General features: G+C 44.4%; 2 protein-coding genes across 3 annotated transcripts in view; both read left to right on the forward strand.

The window, feature by feature from the left end:
- LOC311105382 (lissencephaly-1 homolog A-like) overlaps nucleotides 1-8,639 on the forward strand; it is a 61,588-nt gene extending 52,949 nt beyond the window's left edge. For both annotated transcript variants that reach the window (XM_084147521.1, XM_084147522.1), the window contains exons 7-11: nucleotides 91-193; nucleotides 351-579; nucleotides 4,643-4,744; nucleotides 5,039-5,195; nucleotides 6,675-8,639. In XM_084147521.1, coding sequence (XP_084003647.1) covers nucleotides 91-193; nucleotides 351-579; nucleotides 4,643-4,744; nucleotides 5,039-5,195; nucleotides 6,675-6,748 — 665 coding nt within the window. In that variant the 3' untranslated portion in view covers nucleotides 6,749-8,639. The remainder of the gene's footprint in view (nucleotides 1-90; nucleotides 194-350; nucleotides 580-4,642; nucleotides 4,745-5,038; nucleotides 5,196-6,674) is intronic.
- A 4,058-nt stretch (nucleotides 8,640-12,697) lies between these two features.
- Nucleotides 12,698-18,381, forward strand: part of LOC311105874 (RNA N(6)-adenosine-methyltransferase mettl16-like) — a 35,214-nt gene continuing 29,530 nt past the window's right edge. The window contains exons 1-2 of the mRNA XM_084148097.1: nucleotides 12,698-12,828; nucleotides 13,109-13,246. Coding sequence (XP_084004223.1) covers nucleotides 13,119-13,246 — 128 coding nt within the window. The 5' untranslated portion in view covers nucleotides 12,698-12,828; nucleotides 13,109-13,118. The remainder of the gene's footprint in view (nucleotides 12,829-13,108; nucleotides 13,247-18,381) is intronic.

Here is an 18,381-nt window from a genome sequence, read left to right on the forward strand (position 1 = left end):
AACCTTCCAGTTACTGGCCCAGCGCTCTTAACTGCTAGGCTACCTGCTGACCAGTGAAGGTCTCATTGCATTGTGTCTTCTGTTTTCCAGGACACGATCACAATGTTTCGTCCGTAGCCATCATGCCCAACGGAGATCACATAGTATCTGCCTCGAGGGACAAAACCATCAAAATGTGGGAGGTGGCCACTGGGTAAGTATGCTTCACAATAGCAGTGCTTACCGTGAGCCAAAACGTTCACATAAGTGTGCAGGAGCTTCTCTTATTTTTAAATAGTATTCAACATTTCCTATGCCTCTGCAAAGCAAGCAACCATCTTTAACCCATCTCCCCTCTTCCCATCCATCAGATACTGTGTGAAGACGTTCACGGGCCACAGGGAGTGGGTGAGGATGGTCCGGCCCAACCAGGACGGCACCCTGATCGCCAGCTGCTCCAACGACCAGACGGTGCGTGTGTGGGTGGTGGCATCCAAAGAGTGCAAGGCCGAGCTGCGGGAGCACGAACACGTGGTGGAGTGCATCTCCTGGGCCCCCGAGAGCGCCCATCCCACCATCCTGGAGGCCACCGGCTCAGAGGTGAGAAGGAGCTTGACACAAAAATACTGATACATGCACTTCATGTAACCCCTTCATCCTCGAAACGCCACCTGCTGACTCTTCAAAAGCACCTTACCCATATGCCCTGTCCTTGGATCTGTGCCAAAACCTTTATGTACAGTGCATTCGGAAAGTATTTAGACCCCTTCCCCTTTTCCACATTTTATTACGTTACAGCCTTATTCTAAAATTGATTAAATTAAACATTTTCCTCATCAATCTACACACAATTCCCCATAATGACAACGTGAAAACAGGTTTTTAGAATTTTTTGCTAATGTATTAAAAACCTCTGATACCTTATTTACATATGTATTCAGACCCTTTGCTATGAGACTCGAAATTGAGCTCAGGTGCATCCTGTTCCATTGGTCATCCTTGAGATGTTTCTAAAACCTGATTGGAGTCCACCTGTGGTAAATTCAATTGATTGGACATGATTTGGAAAGGCACACGCCTGTCTATATAAGGTCCCACAGTTGACAGTGCATGTCAGAGCAAAAACCAAGCCATGAGGTCAAAGGAATTGTCCGTAGAGCTCCGAGACAGGATTGTGTTGAGGCACAGATCTGGGGAAGGGTACCAAAATATTTCTGCAGCATTGAAGGTCCCCAAGAACACAGTGGCCTCCAACAATCTTAAATGAAAGAAGTTTGGAACCACCAAGACTCTTCCTAGAGCTGGCCGCCTGGCCAGCATTCAGCATTCAGGCCAGACGGGAGCCACTCCTCAGTAAAAGGCACGACAGCCCGCTTGGAGTTTGCCAAAAGGCACCTAATGGACTCTCAGACCATGAGAAACAAGATTCTCTGGTCTGATGAAACCAAGATTGAACTCTTTGGCCTGAATGCCAAGCGTCACGTCTGTAGGAAACCTGGCACCATCCCTACGGTGAAGCATGGTGGTGGCAGCATCATGCTGTGGGGATGTTTTTCAGCGGAAGGGACTGGGAGACTAGTCAGGCTTGAGGGAAAGATGAACGCAGCAAAGTACAGAGAGAACCTTGATGAAAACCTGCTCCAGAGTGCTCAGGACCTCAGACTGGGGCGAAGGTTCACCTTCCAACAGGACAACGACCCTAAGCACACAGCCAAGACATCGCAGGAGTGGCTTCTGGACAATTCTCTGAATGTCCATGAGTGGCCTAGCCATAGCCCGGACTTGAACCCGATCGAATATCTCTGGAGAAACCTGAAAATAGCTGTGCAGCGATGCTCCCCATCCAACCTGACAGAGCTTGAGAGGATCTGCAGAGAAAAATTTGAGGAACTCCCCAAATACAGGTGTGCCAAGCTTGTAGTGTCATACCCAAGAAGACTCGAGGCTGTAATCGTTGCCAAAGGTGCTTCAACAAAGTACTGAGTAACGGATCTGTATAATTATGTAAATGTTATATTTCAGTTTATTTTTGCTTAAAAATCTAAAAACCTGTTTTTGCTTTGTCATTATGGGGTATTGTGTATAGATTGATGAGGGGGGAAAAAAAGATTTAATCCATTTTAGAATAAGGCTGTAACGTAACAATGTGAAAAATAAAAAAATAAGTCAAGGGGTCTGAATACATTCTGAATGCACTGTATATACATGCCTTAAGTAAAATGGCAATGTACACATCGAGATAATACTCTGCACACACCCATTTAAATGGTACGGCTTGGTACATATAAGTATCTGATTGCTCAAGGAAATGTAGACCTAGATATTCCCGGGTGAACACCTAAATTAATAATATGCCCACGTCCTACTGTGCGTGTATACATGTCAGAACATGGACTTTGCTCTCCACCCTCTATGACTTCCTATATATCTGGGTTATTTGGTCTTCCCTAACCTAGTTGTCTGGGTTATTTGGTCTGTCTCCTAACCTAAGATTGGCACCTCACAGAGCCAGACGTGTTTGAATCAGACCATGAAATTAAAAGTACAGGAGCAACCCTGTCATGGCCCAGGGTCAGACCATCACCCTGAACGTTGCCCCCATGAGTCCACACACACAGACAGACACACACAGACAGACACACCGATTACCCCGTGAGTGTCCCGCTCTTCCCAGTCTTGTGATCATGCATGTCCAATTTCAGCTTCATCTGATTAAAACATTTATCCTCGCAGGCAGATAGTGGCCTTGTCAAGAACCCTGCCTCCCTGTCTGCCTCAATGCCTGAGCACAATGATACCAAATGTCCCATCTTCTCACAGAAGGAGCATCAGACAGTTGTTTTTCTCTTTAGCGCTCTCTTTCTGTATTTACCCATTTCAATGGTTGATTTGTGAAGTCTGCAGTGATGCTATTGTTGATCTTGGCTATGGTATTGTTGTACTCCCGCACATACACACACAAAAACATACATACCCCTTCAAACACACCCCATTACCCTTGCCTTTGATCAAATGCTCCTTTTGAAGACTTTAAGAACTTGGCGCTTAGTAGCAGAGCCGGTTCAGGTAGAATGATTCTCCTGACTCTCCTGACATCAATTATACTGGCACACTTTATGTTCTGTGAACTAAAGCAGCCAAATGTGACTGACATTTAAGACGGCTCTGCTGTACGTGCTGAGATGAGCCTGCACAGGGGAACCCAAACTGTTAGAACATGTCCTCCCTTGTTGCGGAACTCAGAACTCTGAGGCATTTAATGACTTTTTATATCTGTGCGTACACTACATGTGTACACAGAAGTATGTGGACACCTGCTTGTTGAACATCTCATTCCAAAATCATGGGCATTAACATGGAGTTGGTCCCCCCCTTTGCTGCTATAACAGCCTCCACTCTTCTGGGAAGGCTTTCCACTAGATGTTGGAACATTGCTGCAGGGACTTGCTTCCATTCAGCCACGAGCATTAGTGAGGTTGGGCACTGATGTTGGGCGATTAGGCCTAGCTTGCAGTCGGCGTTCTAATTCATCCCAAAGGTGTTCGATGGGGTTGAGGTCAGGGCTCTGTGCAGGCCAGTCAAGTTCTTCCACACCGATCTCGACAAACCATTTCTGTATGGACCTCGCTTTTTGCATGGGGGGCAATGTCATGCTGAAACAGGAAAGGGCCTTCCCCAAACTGTTGCCACAAAGTTGGAAGCACAGAATCGTCTAGAATGTCATTGTATGCTGTAGCGATAAGATTTCCCTTCACTGGAACTAAGGGGCCTAGCCCGAACCATGGAAAACAGCCCCAGACCATTATTCCTCCTCCACCAAACTTTACAGTTGGCACTATTCATTCGGGCTGGTAGCGTTCTCCTGGCATCTGCCGAACCCAGATTAATCTGTCGGACTGCCAGATGGTGAAGGGTGATTCATCACTCCAGAGAACGCGTTTCCACTGCTCCAGAGTCCAATGGTGGCACGCTTTACACCAGTCTAGCCGGCGCTTCGCATTGAGCATGGTGATCTTAGGCTTGTGTGCGGCTGCTCGGCCATGGAAACCCATTTCATGACGCTCCTGACGAACAGTTCTTGTGCTGACGTTGCTTCCAGAGGCAGTTTTGAACTCGGTAGTCAGTGTTGCAACCGAGGACAGACTATTTTTACGCGCTATGTGCTTCGCGGCTGAGCAGTTGGTGCTCCTAGACGTTTCCACTTCACAATAGCAGCACTTATAGTTGACCGGGGAAGCAGGGCAGAAACGTGACAAACTGACTTGTTGGAAAGGTGGCATCCTATGACGGTGCCACGTTGAAAGTCAGTGAACTCTTCAGTAAGGCCATTCTACTGCCAATGTTTGTCTATGGAGATTGCATGGCGGTGTGCTCTATTTTATACACCTGTCAGCAATGGTTGTGACTGAAATAGCCGAATCCACTAATTTGAAGGGGTGTCCACATACTCTTATATCAAAGCAGAGTCTGTAATTGAACATCTAAAGTGTAGGCCTGTGCCCTGCTCTGGAGATGCATCCTCTGATAACTATTTAGTTTGTAGTCCATTTCCCCTGATGCTAAGATGGTATTTATCAATCAAAGGTTGTGGTATAGGTTCTGTATTGGCATTTTACGGCGGCAATTGGAGCTTATCGTATTCTCTCTCCCTGTGTCCTTCCAGTCTAAGAAGAGTGGTAAGCCGGGCCCTTTCCTGCTGTCTGGCTCCAGAGACAAGACCATCAAGATGTGGGACGTCAGCATTGGGATGTGCCTTATGACACTGGTGAGTGGACCATTAATCATAGACATACAATAGATGGTCATTTTCGATTCATGCAGTTTTAATTGAAAAATGTCCCCATTTATGACGTTGAATCCATTCCTCATGACATGAATTGTAATATGATTGACTTTCTTGAACCCTAGTCTTAACCGAACGCTCTGTCCCAGGTTGTCTTGTTTCCCGAACTAAGCATAGTCCTGGACTAAGAAGCAAGTTAGTTTTAGACCAGGAGTAGTCTGGGAAACTGGCCCTAGATTTTGTATTTACAATTCTAACCAAACGCTTTTGTCCCAGGTTGGCCATGATAACTGGGTGCGCGGGATGCTTGTCCACCCCGGAGGCAAGTTCATATTGAGCTGTGCTGACGACAAGACCTTAAGGATCTGGGACTACAAGAACAAGCGTTGCATGAAGACCCTGAGTGCCCATGAACACTTTGTTACCTCTCTGGGTAAGCCGCTCTCAATCTTCTCTTCTCCTACAGTCAGCGTCAGTTACAGCTGTGTCTTGTTCAGTACTGCAAAATGTTAGTGCTGGGCGATTAACCGAAATGTCGGTTATTTTTCGGTTTTTAAACAACTAATTCCACTTCAGTTTTTTTTCTTTTTTTTTCTGTGAGCTCAATGCACACATTGCACAGTTTCTCTAGAGATAAATCAGATCTAGCCTGAACTGTGCGACGTAGTAGGGAGTTGTAGTTTCCAACAGGCCAATATTCTACATAGTTTAACGCACAACGTGGTAATTGACTACAATGACCATAATCCATTTGCGCATCTACTTGTCCGTTCTGTTTCTATTATGCCTGCTATGGAAGAGAGAAGGGATTTTTTTTTGTCAGACACTATAGGCAGCAGTTCTATAAAGATGAGATGATGACTTGGTATGAAAGAATAAAGTCATGAAATAAAATGTATGTAACATACACAACTGAAATATTTTATTAAAGTAATGTGAATAAATGATGGTTAATAAGTGATAAGCAGTAATGGGCAGTCACTACCATCCTGGGACTTTTATTAATTGTTTTATTCTGTGTTACAGTATTCAACGCACATAATGCATAGTGCATTTAATGTAAAAAAAATTATTGAAATCAAAAACGTGACTGAACTGACTAATCGCTCAGTACTACAAAAACATTTTGTAACGTAAAACGTTAGCCCATCATGCTATAGGCCCCAGAGAGAGAGGACCAGAGCAGGGGTTAAACAAAGCTGTTTTGGGCGGTGGTTTAATGGGGTTAGGCATAGATGGATAGGAGGGGGGTGTAGCGTTTTGATATACTGGTCTTGCCTGGCTCAGTATCTTTGGGACTAGCAGCTGGTGTCTAATAGGTAGACCAACGCTCCAGGATTTTCTCACTTTTCCCCAAATCTGAGGCTTCTGAGCAGATCAAGGCTAGGGAACTCTCCGGAGAAGGAGACTCCAGCTATCCAGCCAGCTTTCCTGGCAGGGTAGTGCTGTTTGAAGCCCCAGCTTCTGAAATCTAGCCCTGCGTGCACACACACACACAGCACTGCTGTAAGCTATTGTTTGGATATTTTTTGGGAAAAGACAAAGCACCTTTTGAGGTAGTTGTGTTGTGCTTCTCTGTGTGATGCATGTACCAAGAGGTTGAGAGCTTTGTCTAGTTAATGAAATGCCCCAATTCAACTATTGATAATAAAAAAATATATATTCAGGTCATACTGCTAAATGGAATATAGGTTTGTGATAAATGGACTTAAATCGCCTTTAATGTGGAAGTTAACGAATTATTCTGCCATCTCCTCTGGAGAGAACCAATTCTCTCTCTCTCTCTCTCTCTATTAATTTCAATTCAAAGGGCTTTATTGGCATGGGAAAGATGTTTACATTGCCAAAGCAAGTGAATTGACAAGAAACAAACTATCTACTGTACTGATGCCCTTTATCCTCTTCTCCTCAGATTTCCACAAGAATGCTCCGTACGTCGTCACTGGGAGCGTAGATCAAACTGTAAAAGTGTGGGAGTGTCGCTGATCAGATCAGACCTGAGGAGATCGGACCACCGCCACACCCTCTAGGCCTCATTCCACCCCCATGCACCCCACCTCACCTCCCACCATCTCCTTCATCTCCTCTGGCTACACTCACACACCATGGTTAATACCTTATCCTGTCATCACGCTCTCTGGTCCAATAACTATGGTCCTTTTATGTACATTATTCTGGATGTAGATTGAGCTATTAAATGTTACACAGCAAAAAAAGTATTCTTGCATGGTGATGATGAATCCAAAATTGTAAACTGTAAATGTACATGATAACGTTGTCTAGAAGTACCATAGGTTTAACATAGGTTTAACTGGCTAAGTCTGTTGTCACATGCAGCCTTACCTACCTACTTACCGAAGGCAGATATTTCTTTGTGTCACAAATGGCACCCTATTCCCTATATGCTGCAATACCTGGTAAAAAGTAGTACACTATACAGGGAATAGAGTGCCTTTTGGGACACACTCTTTGACTGGGTGTAAAATGTAGGGCACTAAAACCGATCATTTAAAAAAAAAACGACAGTGTCGTTTCTTTACGTGTCAGATTTATTATTTTTGTCCACATTTCTTTCTTTAGGTTTTTCTGTATTTTTATTTTCTTTGTATTTTCTCTCCTTTTCACTGTTGTAGTCTGTCGGTCGGTTACCTTTTGAGGGGAAGAAACGACAAAAGGAGAAGTATAATCCCTTGATGCCAGAGGATATGAGATTGTCTGTCTGTGGGGGGTTTTGTTATTGGAATAATCTGTAGCTTTGTAACATCACTTCTGAAGTGTGCATACCATTTCTCTTCATGTGGAACTAGATAATATATTAATGGCTGCATATACGAATGTTTGAAACTGTTGTCTATCTTTGGACATCTGGGGGTTGAGAAAAAAAAACAGCTTTGTACTCTTGTCATGACAACGCGTCCTAAACTGAGTATCAAAACCACTCCTGATAGCCTTAGAATTATTCTATCCAATAAATGTATTCTGCTTCACGTTTATTGGATCAGATAACATTTCTCTTTTGGCATCTGAATGAATTAACCTGGCTAGGCTGCGCAGCTGGCGCCCTTATTTCAGTTGGTTAGCATTTAGGTAAAAAACTCAGTGGACTGATAGCTTTCAGGTTAGCATTTAGGCTATGTGAGCCGATAGCGTGAGGTTACTCCTCCCTGAAACGTTACCCCCTGTCTGTTCGGCCCGGTACTGGGCCTTACGGTTGGCCGCAACTGATCAGGCGAGCGCCTCAGCCTTTCTCTAGCACTTGGCCCTTTAGCAGCAGACATCAGGGATCACGTCTTTTCATTTCACTTGAAAAGAAGGACCTTTTAGGTGTCTCCCTCCCTCTGTAAGATGGCTCACTGATGTCTCAAGTCTAACCTGAGTGATTTCCATTGGACTCAACTGAACCCTATCCCTTTTTCTAACCATATGACAAATCAGGTTACTGCTGGGTTTTGTCTGTTATACTACAGGAATCATGTAAGAGATTTGATGCTCAGTTGGCCTTTGTCTTGTGCTGCTTGCTAATATGGGCTGTGTAAATTAGGGAGGGCAAGCTTAAGCCTTAGCTTTGGATGAAATATGCAAGTTTCGAATGAGTCGGACTCAGTAGGAGAGACGTCGTCATAGCATGACAAGGAGTCAAAGTTGCCCCTCAGGTTTGTTTTGGGATGTGCAAAAGATCGCTCCAGAAAAAAGAAAAAAAAAGAAATTGAGAGGTAATAAAGCTGTTTCTGTGGGGGGAAAAGACATGTAAACTAAAGCTTTTTACTGGGCTGTAGTGAAGTGTCCAAATCTGTGTTTCCACCAAACTGACTATTGAACTATTGGGGGGATTCATTCATTCAATTGATGATTAAATAAAATGCTAGCAGTAGACATACTAATGAAAGCTTGTGCTCTCTGTACAGTAGAGCGGTCTGATGGTAGTTCTTGTAAAGGGATCTTCACCCCTAAGGCTACATAAAGCAGCTCCCTTGCCACAGACTGGCCTTGGCTTTGGTCTTGGGCTAGGCCTACTGTGCTGCGTTTGTGCAAGAGTGCTTAGACGCCTTTCCTAGTGAAGAGCTCTCGGGGCCAAACTCCACAGGCCGACTAACACATTGCAGTCGTCTCCTGGGTGGCAGGCACATCTTTATCCTATTCTGTTCATTTTATAATCTAGGCTGAAGAAATAATGAAAAATGACAATTGGAACGAAGTCTAATCTAACCAAATCCCTCCATGACAATGGAGACCAACCATTCCATTTCCCTTCAAATAAAATAAAAATAACATCTTGCTTCTTCTTACACTGCAGCAGGTGAGAAGAAATCATTATCTTGCACATCCCTGCTTTTCATTAGATCTTTGGTCGTTTGTTCGATTTTAAATTTAAAAATGCATAAACAAGATTTTATTTAAATCAGCCTTTTTCCATTACAATGCAATTCTATAAAGAATTCCACTTGCATAACCAATCTTATTATCTTAAGCTTCTTTGCCGAATATCTTCCTGTTCCTCTTTCTGTGTGTATTTGATTGGATGTTGCTAGCTGCTGCTGCTGACCTCTGAACCCTCTGATAGTGGCTAGTGTGATGATGTGACCTTCGACCTGTCGACAATAGAACTGCTGCATGTACCAGAGGCTGATCTGTCTGGTTTGGTGGGCCTTTCTGGTTCAAGTGCTGTGATGTAAGCAACTGACACTCAGGCCGAGTCTGAAATGGCACCCTATTCCCTAAAAGTAGTGCACTTCAGACGCAGACTCAATCAGCCACAGGCCACCCCGCTAAGCTGTCAAAGGCGAATCGCTAATTGGTCCACTTGACAAATTATATACTGTAAAAAGAGCGAGAAGTAGGATAAGAGAACTCCATCTCTTACGAGAAGGGGTTGTACCCCTACTGTCTCTTACCAGTAAGCGGGTGTATGGTCTCTGTATCTATGTATGTATACTGTGTATTTTGCATATTAACTTTTCAAAGACACCAGACAGACTCTCTACCAGACAGGCTGGCATATGATGGCTGCAGACAGACGGCTCTGTACTTAATGTGGTGGTTTGTTTGTTGCTGTCAGAGGACAGATCTGTAAATTAATTAATTGTCTCCTTCCTCTGTATATGTGAAGGGATTGCGGCAGACTAAAGATGTTCTAAGAGAGAAAAGAATCCTCTCATTGAGAGAAAACCACTTAAGCCTCCTCTAGACTAGAAACCCCCATGCATTTAGTCAGACCCAGAATGGTCTTTCTCCAAGCTGCTTTCGCTCTGTCAGAGTGAGAGACTTTGATTGGAGAGTCGACGTGCGTTACTCCATACACCAGCCATCAATAGGACAATTGGACTGGTGCTAATGCACCATAAAACGTGTTTTAGCTGAAACCCAAAATAATGGAGTAACTGAAGAAGGACATTCTGGTTTAGCTTCAGCATTCAGATGTCCTGATCTGTTCTGTTCTCGATGCTAGACTAAGTTAGCTTCCTGATAAAGCCGATTCTCTCTTTTGATTGGCTAAATTCAGTATTACGATATCAGGATCCTTGGGTGTAAATTCTAAACCAGGCCTGAAGTTAACCTAAATGGATATTAGACTTGACTCTTATTGTTATTGAAAAACTCCGCTTTCCCTTTCTTGGGTTAGACAAGAAAGGTCTATAAACAAATTGTCGGGAGGGAGAATGTGTGTCCCCTCTTGTAATATAGTTGTCATTGAATGAATGCTTTACATAACTGTGCTGTTGTACCTACCCTGTGCCCTGTGAAAAGAAATCACTTTTTGCTATTTGCAGGTCCCAAGCAATCCCTATGCTGCACTGGCTAGGTGGATCAGAGGGACTGGCAGACAAGCTTGCACTGTCTGTTGGTCCTTCCCCCCAGTCTCAACTGCATCCGTCTGCTATAATCTGCCTTGTGAATAGATTGAGGGCTTCAGACTTCTTCACAGCTTGAACAGGATTTATTTGTTTGCTTTCATGGTCTTTCTCTCACAGCAAAATTGTTAACAAAATATCTGGATGTCATTATTGTTTGCAACATAATTAAAGAAAAATCTGTAGATGTTGTCGTTTTATTGGGGGAGGGGGGTTCGCAACAAAGAACAGCACAGCTTGACATCATATTACATGTCTATAACAGATCAGTTCACTTAGGGATTTACTGATTTTTGAGCTAACGGCTTCAGGGAAGGCGCATCTTAACATTTTCATGATTTTCTTCAGGGAATGGCATGATGTATTTTTTCTTAGGTCAATAATGATAGACAGCCTAGGGCTATTGACATTAATAATTTAATGTTCATAATGACATATTGCCAGTATACTGTGTGTGTGAAGTATTAATATAATGGGAGGGATTCATTATTAATGTTCACAGCTGTGAGGTATGCCTAGAGAGGATGGAAACATTACTTTGAACAGAACGTGATTTACATTTTACATTAACAGACCCCAAAATCCAAGTCTTGCATTTCTAAGACCATGTTGGTGTCTTTAGTTATTTCTTTGCATTCTACCAGATAAGTGCATGGTACCACCTGGCTAGAACCTTTATGCTACATCTAATTGTCTGACTACAATACAATAAATATCTCATGATCTTGAAAATAATAGGTGAAGTGTAAAATGCAGCTCTGGGAACAGATTAATCATGCTGAGTAGTTTAGGCTACGACTCAAAAGTATACTTGCTCAAGGAATAGTTTAATTCACTTGGATACATTTGAGCATGTGTCAATCTGTTTTACTGTAGCCCCTTAGCAATGTTTGACTGGGTGGGTGAGGTGTACAATTGCCATATTGCCATCTGCTTCTGAATGAAGTCAAGTGTAAGGAAGCACAATTTGCATGTGGATTATAGATCAATCAACCACACACTCAAGATAATTTAGAAATTGTTGCCAGAATACTACTGATGATACACAAAAGTATGTCGTCGAACATCTAATTCCAAAATCATGGGCATTAATATGAAGTTGGTCCCCCCTTTGCTTCTATAACAGCCTCCACTCTTTCGGGAAGGCTTTCTACTAGATGTTGGAACATTGCTGTGGGGACTTGCTTCCATTCAGCCACAAGAGCATTAGTGATGTTGGGCGATAAAGCCTGGCTCGCAGTTGGAGTTCCAATTCATTCCAAAGGTGTTCGATGGGGTTGAGGTCAGGGCTCTGTGCAGGACAGTCAAGTTCTTCCACACCGATCTCAACAAACCATTTCTGTATGGACCTCGCTTTGTGCACTGAGGCATTGTCATGCTGAAACAGAAAAGTGCCTTCCCCAAACTGTTGCCACAAAGTTGGAAGCACAGAATCGTCTAGAATGTCACTGTATGCTGTAGCGTTAAGATTTCCCTTCACTAGAACTAAGGGGCCTAGTCCGAACCATGAAAAACAGCCCCACTATGCATTGGGGCAGGTAGCATTATCCTGGCATCCGCCAAACCCAGATTCGTCCGTCGGACTGCTAGATGGTGAAGCATGATTCATCACTCCAGAGAACGCGTTTCCACTGCTCCAGAGTCCAATCTTAACGCTACAGCATACAGTGACATTCTAGACGATTCTGTGCTTCCAGCTTTACACCACTCCAGGCATCCTATGATGGTGTCACGTTGAAAGTATGGGCCATTCGACTGCCAATGTTTGTCTATGAAGATTGCATGGCTGTGTGCTCGATTTTATACACCTGTCAGCAACGGTGTGGCTGAAATAGCAGAGTCCACTCATTTGAAGGGGTGTCCATAAACTTTTGTATGTAGCCTCAGCCTGTCAGACTTCAAAAGGTCCGTGCTATCTGGGATCCTACTCCATTGAAGTTGATATTTAAAATTGTTAAGTTTAGGGTATGGGCGTCCCAAGGATCCCGGATAGCAGTTACCCTTAAAAATGTTGTGTCTTTGGATGACTGTTTCAAAAAATGCGCTGAATATTGACGTCAACGTCTCGGCGCAGAGTTGTGACTTCATCCACCATCCCGGAAGAAACGCTGTCTGAACGTTTGTGCAAGAAGTCCAACGTCAGTTCTCAACTCGTGTGTGCAAGACAACTCTTGACATTTTCAAACATTTGGAATATATTCCGAGCGAATATTTCAGGTACTCAAGTCACCACCATTATAACAAGAGGTTAGCTAACGTATCTCGTTTAGAGAGGTCTAGCTAGCCATCTTGTTGACAGGCAGCGTGGAGTTGAAATTTGCTTTAGCTAGCTAGCTAACTTGCAGTTTACTGATGAATGCCTGTAGTTCGCTAACAAGCTAGCTAATATCCCCATAGTTTTACCTTCGTATGCAGGCTATTACACGCATCTACGTCAGTTAGGTAACTTGTTAGCGTTCCAACCCTTTGAATACAACTATGTGTCCTTCCTCCACAGTGAAGTGAGAATGTCACTGAACAAATCAATGCACCCGCGGAACCGCTACAAAGACAAGCCTCCGGATTTTGCCTACTTGGCCTCCAAGTATCCTGACTTCAAGCAGCATGTCCACACCAACCTGGCTGGCAGAGCTATGTGAGTAACTTACAGGGGCGTATTCATTGACCGTTTAATAACCAAACGGAAGCAAACAGAGCAAAACGATAGTTCTATTGGACAAATGCAGGTAGGTCTGTTCCGGTTGCTTCCACTGAGCTAAAGGGTTGTTTCCATTTAAGAAACATTTTACAACAGAATTGGCGTAATGAATACGCCCCAGTACATATGCTGTAGGCCAGTGGTTCCCAACTCCGTTCCTCGAATACCCCCAACAGTTCACATTTATTTCAGCCCCGGACAAGCACACCTTGATTAGTCAACTAACCATCAAGCCCTCAATGAGTTGAATCGGATATGTTTATCCAGGGCTACAACAAAAATGTGCTGTTGGGGGTACTCGAGGACCGGAGTTGGGAACCACTGCTGTTGACTACAGCTGAGTGCCATTTTGTGCCGCTATTGATTTGGTGTCACACCAGTAAAACACCTGTGTGGCAGGATGATTTTTTTTTTGTTCTCCAGTGCAAAGTGCTACCAACTTCCCAACATGTTCTCTCATTACTGTAGCTTTCTCACCTGTGTTTATGTGTGTATCCTCCCTATGTCACCTGTTAGCTGAACTCACTGTAGGAGGTTCAGAGAGTTGGCAGGAGAGAGGCATCAAAGACACTGATTTTCCTCTTATCCTTTTTTATGGTGTGATATGTTTTTTCTTTTTTTTCTTCCTCTTTCGGAGGGAATGGGGTCTCTCTGGATTTGGGTAAGGGATCAATCAATGCCTCTGCAGGGACACATCGCCCAGTGCCCGTACCATTGAGGTGACCGTTATGATTAGATGGCTGAAATCCTACTGTGTTAGGGAGCTGATGGGGTATGGGTAGGGAGGAGGAGGTGAGGTGACTTTAGGTGTCCACTGTTCAGTATTTAGACAGGATGACATTAACGTACGTCATTGCTGACAACCATGATGATTAGTGATCTTGCCGTGTCGTGCTATTGTCAAGTTACAGACATTACTCTGGATAAGAGCGTCTGCTAAATGATGTAAATGTAATTACCCATAGACACTAGCTTCCCTGATCTCTATTGGAGCAGGGTTTAGGCAGATGCCTGTGGTTGCTTGTGAGGTTCATCAGCTACAGAGGAAGAAAAAGGATGACTCAAATGATTCATGCATGCACTACAGACAGAATCTCAGCTCTGATGGGGAGGAGTGGGAAGTTAGGAACCAGGGTTGGAGAGGGAATGGGAGCTGCAGAGTAGGGGGGTTATGGGACACAGAGCCTGGGGAGGGAGGGAGGGAGGGAGGGAGGAAGTCTCAATTCTCTCTGAGCCACTAACTGGAGGACAGGGTCTGTCAGCCAGTAATTGGGACACACACAGGGATATGAAATATGCAGAGAGAGGTGGGGATGGAGGTAGTGGGAGGGAGAGGGACAGAGAGAGTGAATGATGGAGAGGGAGGGAGAGAGCCTAGATGGATGTGGGGAGGCAGAGAGCTTTGGGGCTGCTTTCTATCTCCCTGAGTGGCTTTTCAGATCACATCTCTACTGTCAAGATTGTCCTCACTGTTCCTCACAGCACAAAGGCTTGAGAGAGATTTCTCTCACATAACTGACAAGGGGGGAGATTGTGTGATTGTGACTGCTGAGGCCTGTCACATATCACATCATGGTGTGCTTTTGTGTGATTTACCCCCCTCCTGGTTGTGGGAAAAACAAACATGCTGGCTGCTGAAGTCAGACAGTCGGGTTGGAACTGAAATAATTTTCCAATCTGAACAAAGCCTTATTTATTTTGTTTCATTCCACTGTTCCGACCAGCAAAATAAAGTTCTGAACCAGTTTGTACCCAAAAAAAGTAATGGTGTATATCGTTCCTTTTTAAACCTCTGAAATATTTATTTTTTTACATTTAGCTCAACATTAATTTACTTAACCAATCAGTGTGGGGAAGTTATTTACATGCATTGGACAGACGAGTGTAGGGTGCGAGATACGACATAAATGCTGCGGTTGGGGACAGAGGGTGGAGGAGGAGGCTTGCTTTGAAGCGCTGGGTATCTTGTTGTTATGAAATGCATTATCTGAATTAGACACACATAATTATACCTATGGAGGAGCGGCTTCTATGAAGGAACTTTTAATGTCTTTGAACTTCAGAGTTGGCTTAACGTTGGACCAGCTATCTTGCTTGCTAGCTAGCTAAAAAGCTTGTGTGTGCAGAGCAGCACCACCAGAATTTTAAATAAAAACCCGCCTTACCTTTTTGTAGTTAACAAATCCAAAGTGAAACGTGATAACTATAGTATCATTAATTAGCACTGAAAAGGTTAATCCTTTCTTCTATAATGAAAAATATCTCCCTAATTACTGAATCACACTTGTAATGTCGGTAACTAGGCTACTAGACTTTGCTTCGGAGGGGGAGGGGCAGGTTGCCTACACGCACACACACTGGCAAAAGCTTTTCAGCTGGCAGGCAGGCAGGCAGACACTGGAATAAGTTTCTGAGTGACAGAGTGTGGGCTTTGCATAGGCGCTTTGTTGCACCCGGAACGTAAAATAACATTATTAACCTGTTCCCATGCTTTTAAAATAAGTTCTTTTCTGGGAAAGTATAGATCACCTTCGTTCCCAGTTCTGATTCTGTTGCAGCAACAAACAAAAAAAGAGATGTGAGGGTCTATGAGAAACCAATTTCAATCATTTAATTTTTCATTTACAAGACGAAATAAAGTCTTGCATCCAGAAGCTTAGAGGCTAGATTGAAAGCCCTCAGACGTCCTGGTCGACTAGTATTGCCTCCGCCTGTGTCTGCAGGAGAGGTTGTTATGGCTGGATAGGCAGCCAGGTGCAGTAGAGCGAAAGACCAGACAGACGAGCAGGAGAACAAAGGAAGAGAGGGAGGCTGTTGGGATAATGTTCTTTTTGACGTCAACTCAACTGCGAGGTCATCATTACACCTGGTGCTGAGCTGGAGCTGACGTGGCGTAATAAAGCACATCTCTCTTGCTCTTCTTCTGTTCTTTCTATACCTCTCTCTTGTCTCTGTCCTTTCCTTAATCTCTGCATCTTCTTGCTCTGCCTTATTTCTGTCTTGCTCACTCTCTTCTTTCGCTTCCTCTTCTTCCCTCTGCCCCCCCCCCCCCCCCCCCCCCCCTCTATTTTTCTCACCCCCTCTCTCTCTCTCTGACTGTGCGGTCTCCGTTTGATGGTAAAGGATGAAAAGTGTCCTGTGTAGCCGGCCTCTCTTGATTCCTGCTAATGACGGACTGAAGGCCCAAACTGCCCCAGCCCTGGTCTAGCCTGTCCAGCACCACTCCAATTAGTAGGGGATACCAACCCAATTCTCATATGTGTACCCCTCTCGTTCGTACACCAGGAAATGATCCAGCCTTGTCTTTGTTGTGAAATTGGCAATCGTCTGCTCAGTGTGAAATTTACGTTGTGTAAATGCAGATGAATGCAGACAGACATGCCGATGTCACCACCAGGTGCAAGCATCTACTGTGTGAGTGAAAACATATTGGCATGGGCTGTGGGTATTTTCATTGTGAATGTGCAGAGCGTGTGTGAGCTAGTTAGTACATGAACATATTGGCGTGGGTATTTTCATTGTGAATGTGCAGAGCGTGTGTGAGCTAGTTAGTACATGAACATATTGGCGTGGGTATTTTCATTGTGAATGTACGGAAGGTGTGTGAGCTAGTTAGTTTATCAGCAGTCTGGTGTGGCTGTTTAGTGAATATGTGGGCGAGCAGTGAGGCAGAGGAGAGCTGTTTAAATGTGCTTGATGTCCATCTGCAGCAGCCAGGTGTTAATTACAGAAGAGAGAATCATTACTATACAGTACATGATTCACAGACAAACTGACAGAAGGACAGACGGATAGAGAGATGACTCACTGACAACTACAGACACTGACAGACAGAACAACAAACAGAAAGATCGTTATTACCATACGTGACTCACTGATGGACAGAACGACAGACCGAGGGAGATGACAAACAACCTCTTTCTCTAGAGTTTGCTCACTACCAGACCCGCATGGGTTCAAATATGATTTGTTTTCTCTCAAATATTTCAGCAGGCTTGATTGAGCTTGCCTGGTGCAATGGAACCAGTAGTCCCAAAAGTGCACAATGCTTAAACTGAAAACACCTACCAGTGAGACAAGTCTTCATCCTGAACAATCCAGCACTGATGTCTCACTGCAGCTCTTACACTAGTGTGCACACAACTTAAAGCTTCAAGGGAACTCCAAGATTAGTCCACTGCTTGGCAAATCCTGTCTAAGGATATTTTCCTCTTCTTCTTTGCCAGTGATTTAGGATCCCCCTCTGCCGCCAAGCAAGTGGTTGGATTAGCATACTTCTGTATTTGTGGTGTATTAATCTGGTAAGTAAGTAGCCTTAGTTGAGTACTTGAGCAGCCATTGATTCAGTGGATCAGAGTTATCTTGGGGAGACGACGAGGAGCCGACCAATTCCTCAGGGAGATGAATAAACCAGTCTCCTCTCACTCACTGAGCCCCACTGGAGCTGGAGGAGACTGATAGATAGAGAGGAGGGGGAGATGATTGAGAGAAGTTTGAAGAGAGGGATGAGAGAGAATTAGCCTTTAGAATTGAAAGTAGATATGGGGGGTTCTCGTCAAGGAGAGGGAGGGAGAGCGATATAAGAGAGATGGACAGGAGAGAGAAGCGAAAGAGAACTCAGATGGCAGAGAGATGGGATTAGGAAGCATGAACCAGAGAGATGACCCAGCCCAGGCGTTCCATTATGGCTGTCTCTGGCTGGCTGGCTGACGACCCATGATGCCACGGGAGGGGTGGGGGGGGGCATAAAGACTTCAACACTATTGTGTTGGGGGGGCAGATATTACCAGCAGAGAAACCATCCATGGTGGGTGGAGGAGTGTTTTCCCCCTTCCTTTAATAAATTGAATAATTGAAATTTCCATCTCACAGTGGTTCCTTCCTGGTGCTCTGCTTGCATTATTAACATAGTGGAAGGCAGGAGGTGTGGCGCAGTGGTCTAAGGCACTGCATCGCAGTGCTAGCTGTGCCACTAGAGATCCTGGTTCGAATCCAGGCTCTGTCGTAGCCGGCCGCGACCGGGAGACCCATGGGGCGGTGCACAATTGGCCCAGCGTCGTCCAGGGTAGGGG

The sequence above is a fragment of the Coregonus lavaretus genome (assembly GCF_964263955.1).
Source record: "Coregonus lavaretus genome assembly, chromosome: 30".
Taxonomy (NCBI): Eukaryota; Metazoa; Chordata; class Actinopteri; order Salmoniformes; family Salmonidae; genus Coregonus; species Coregonus lavaretus.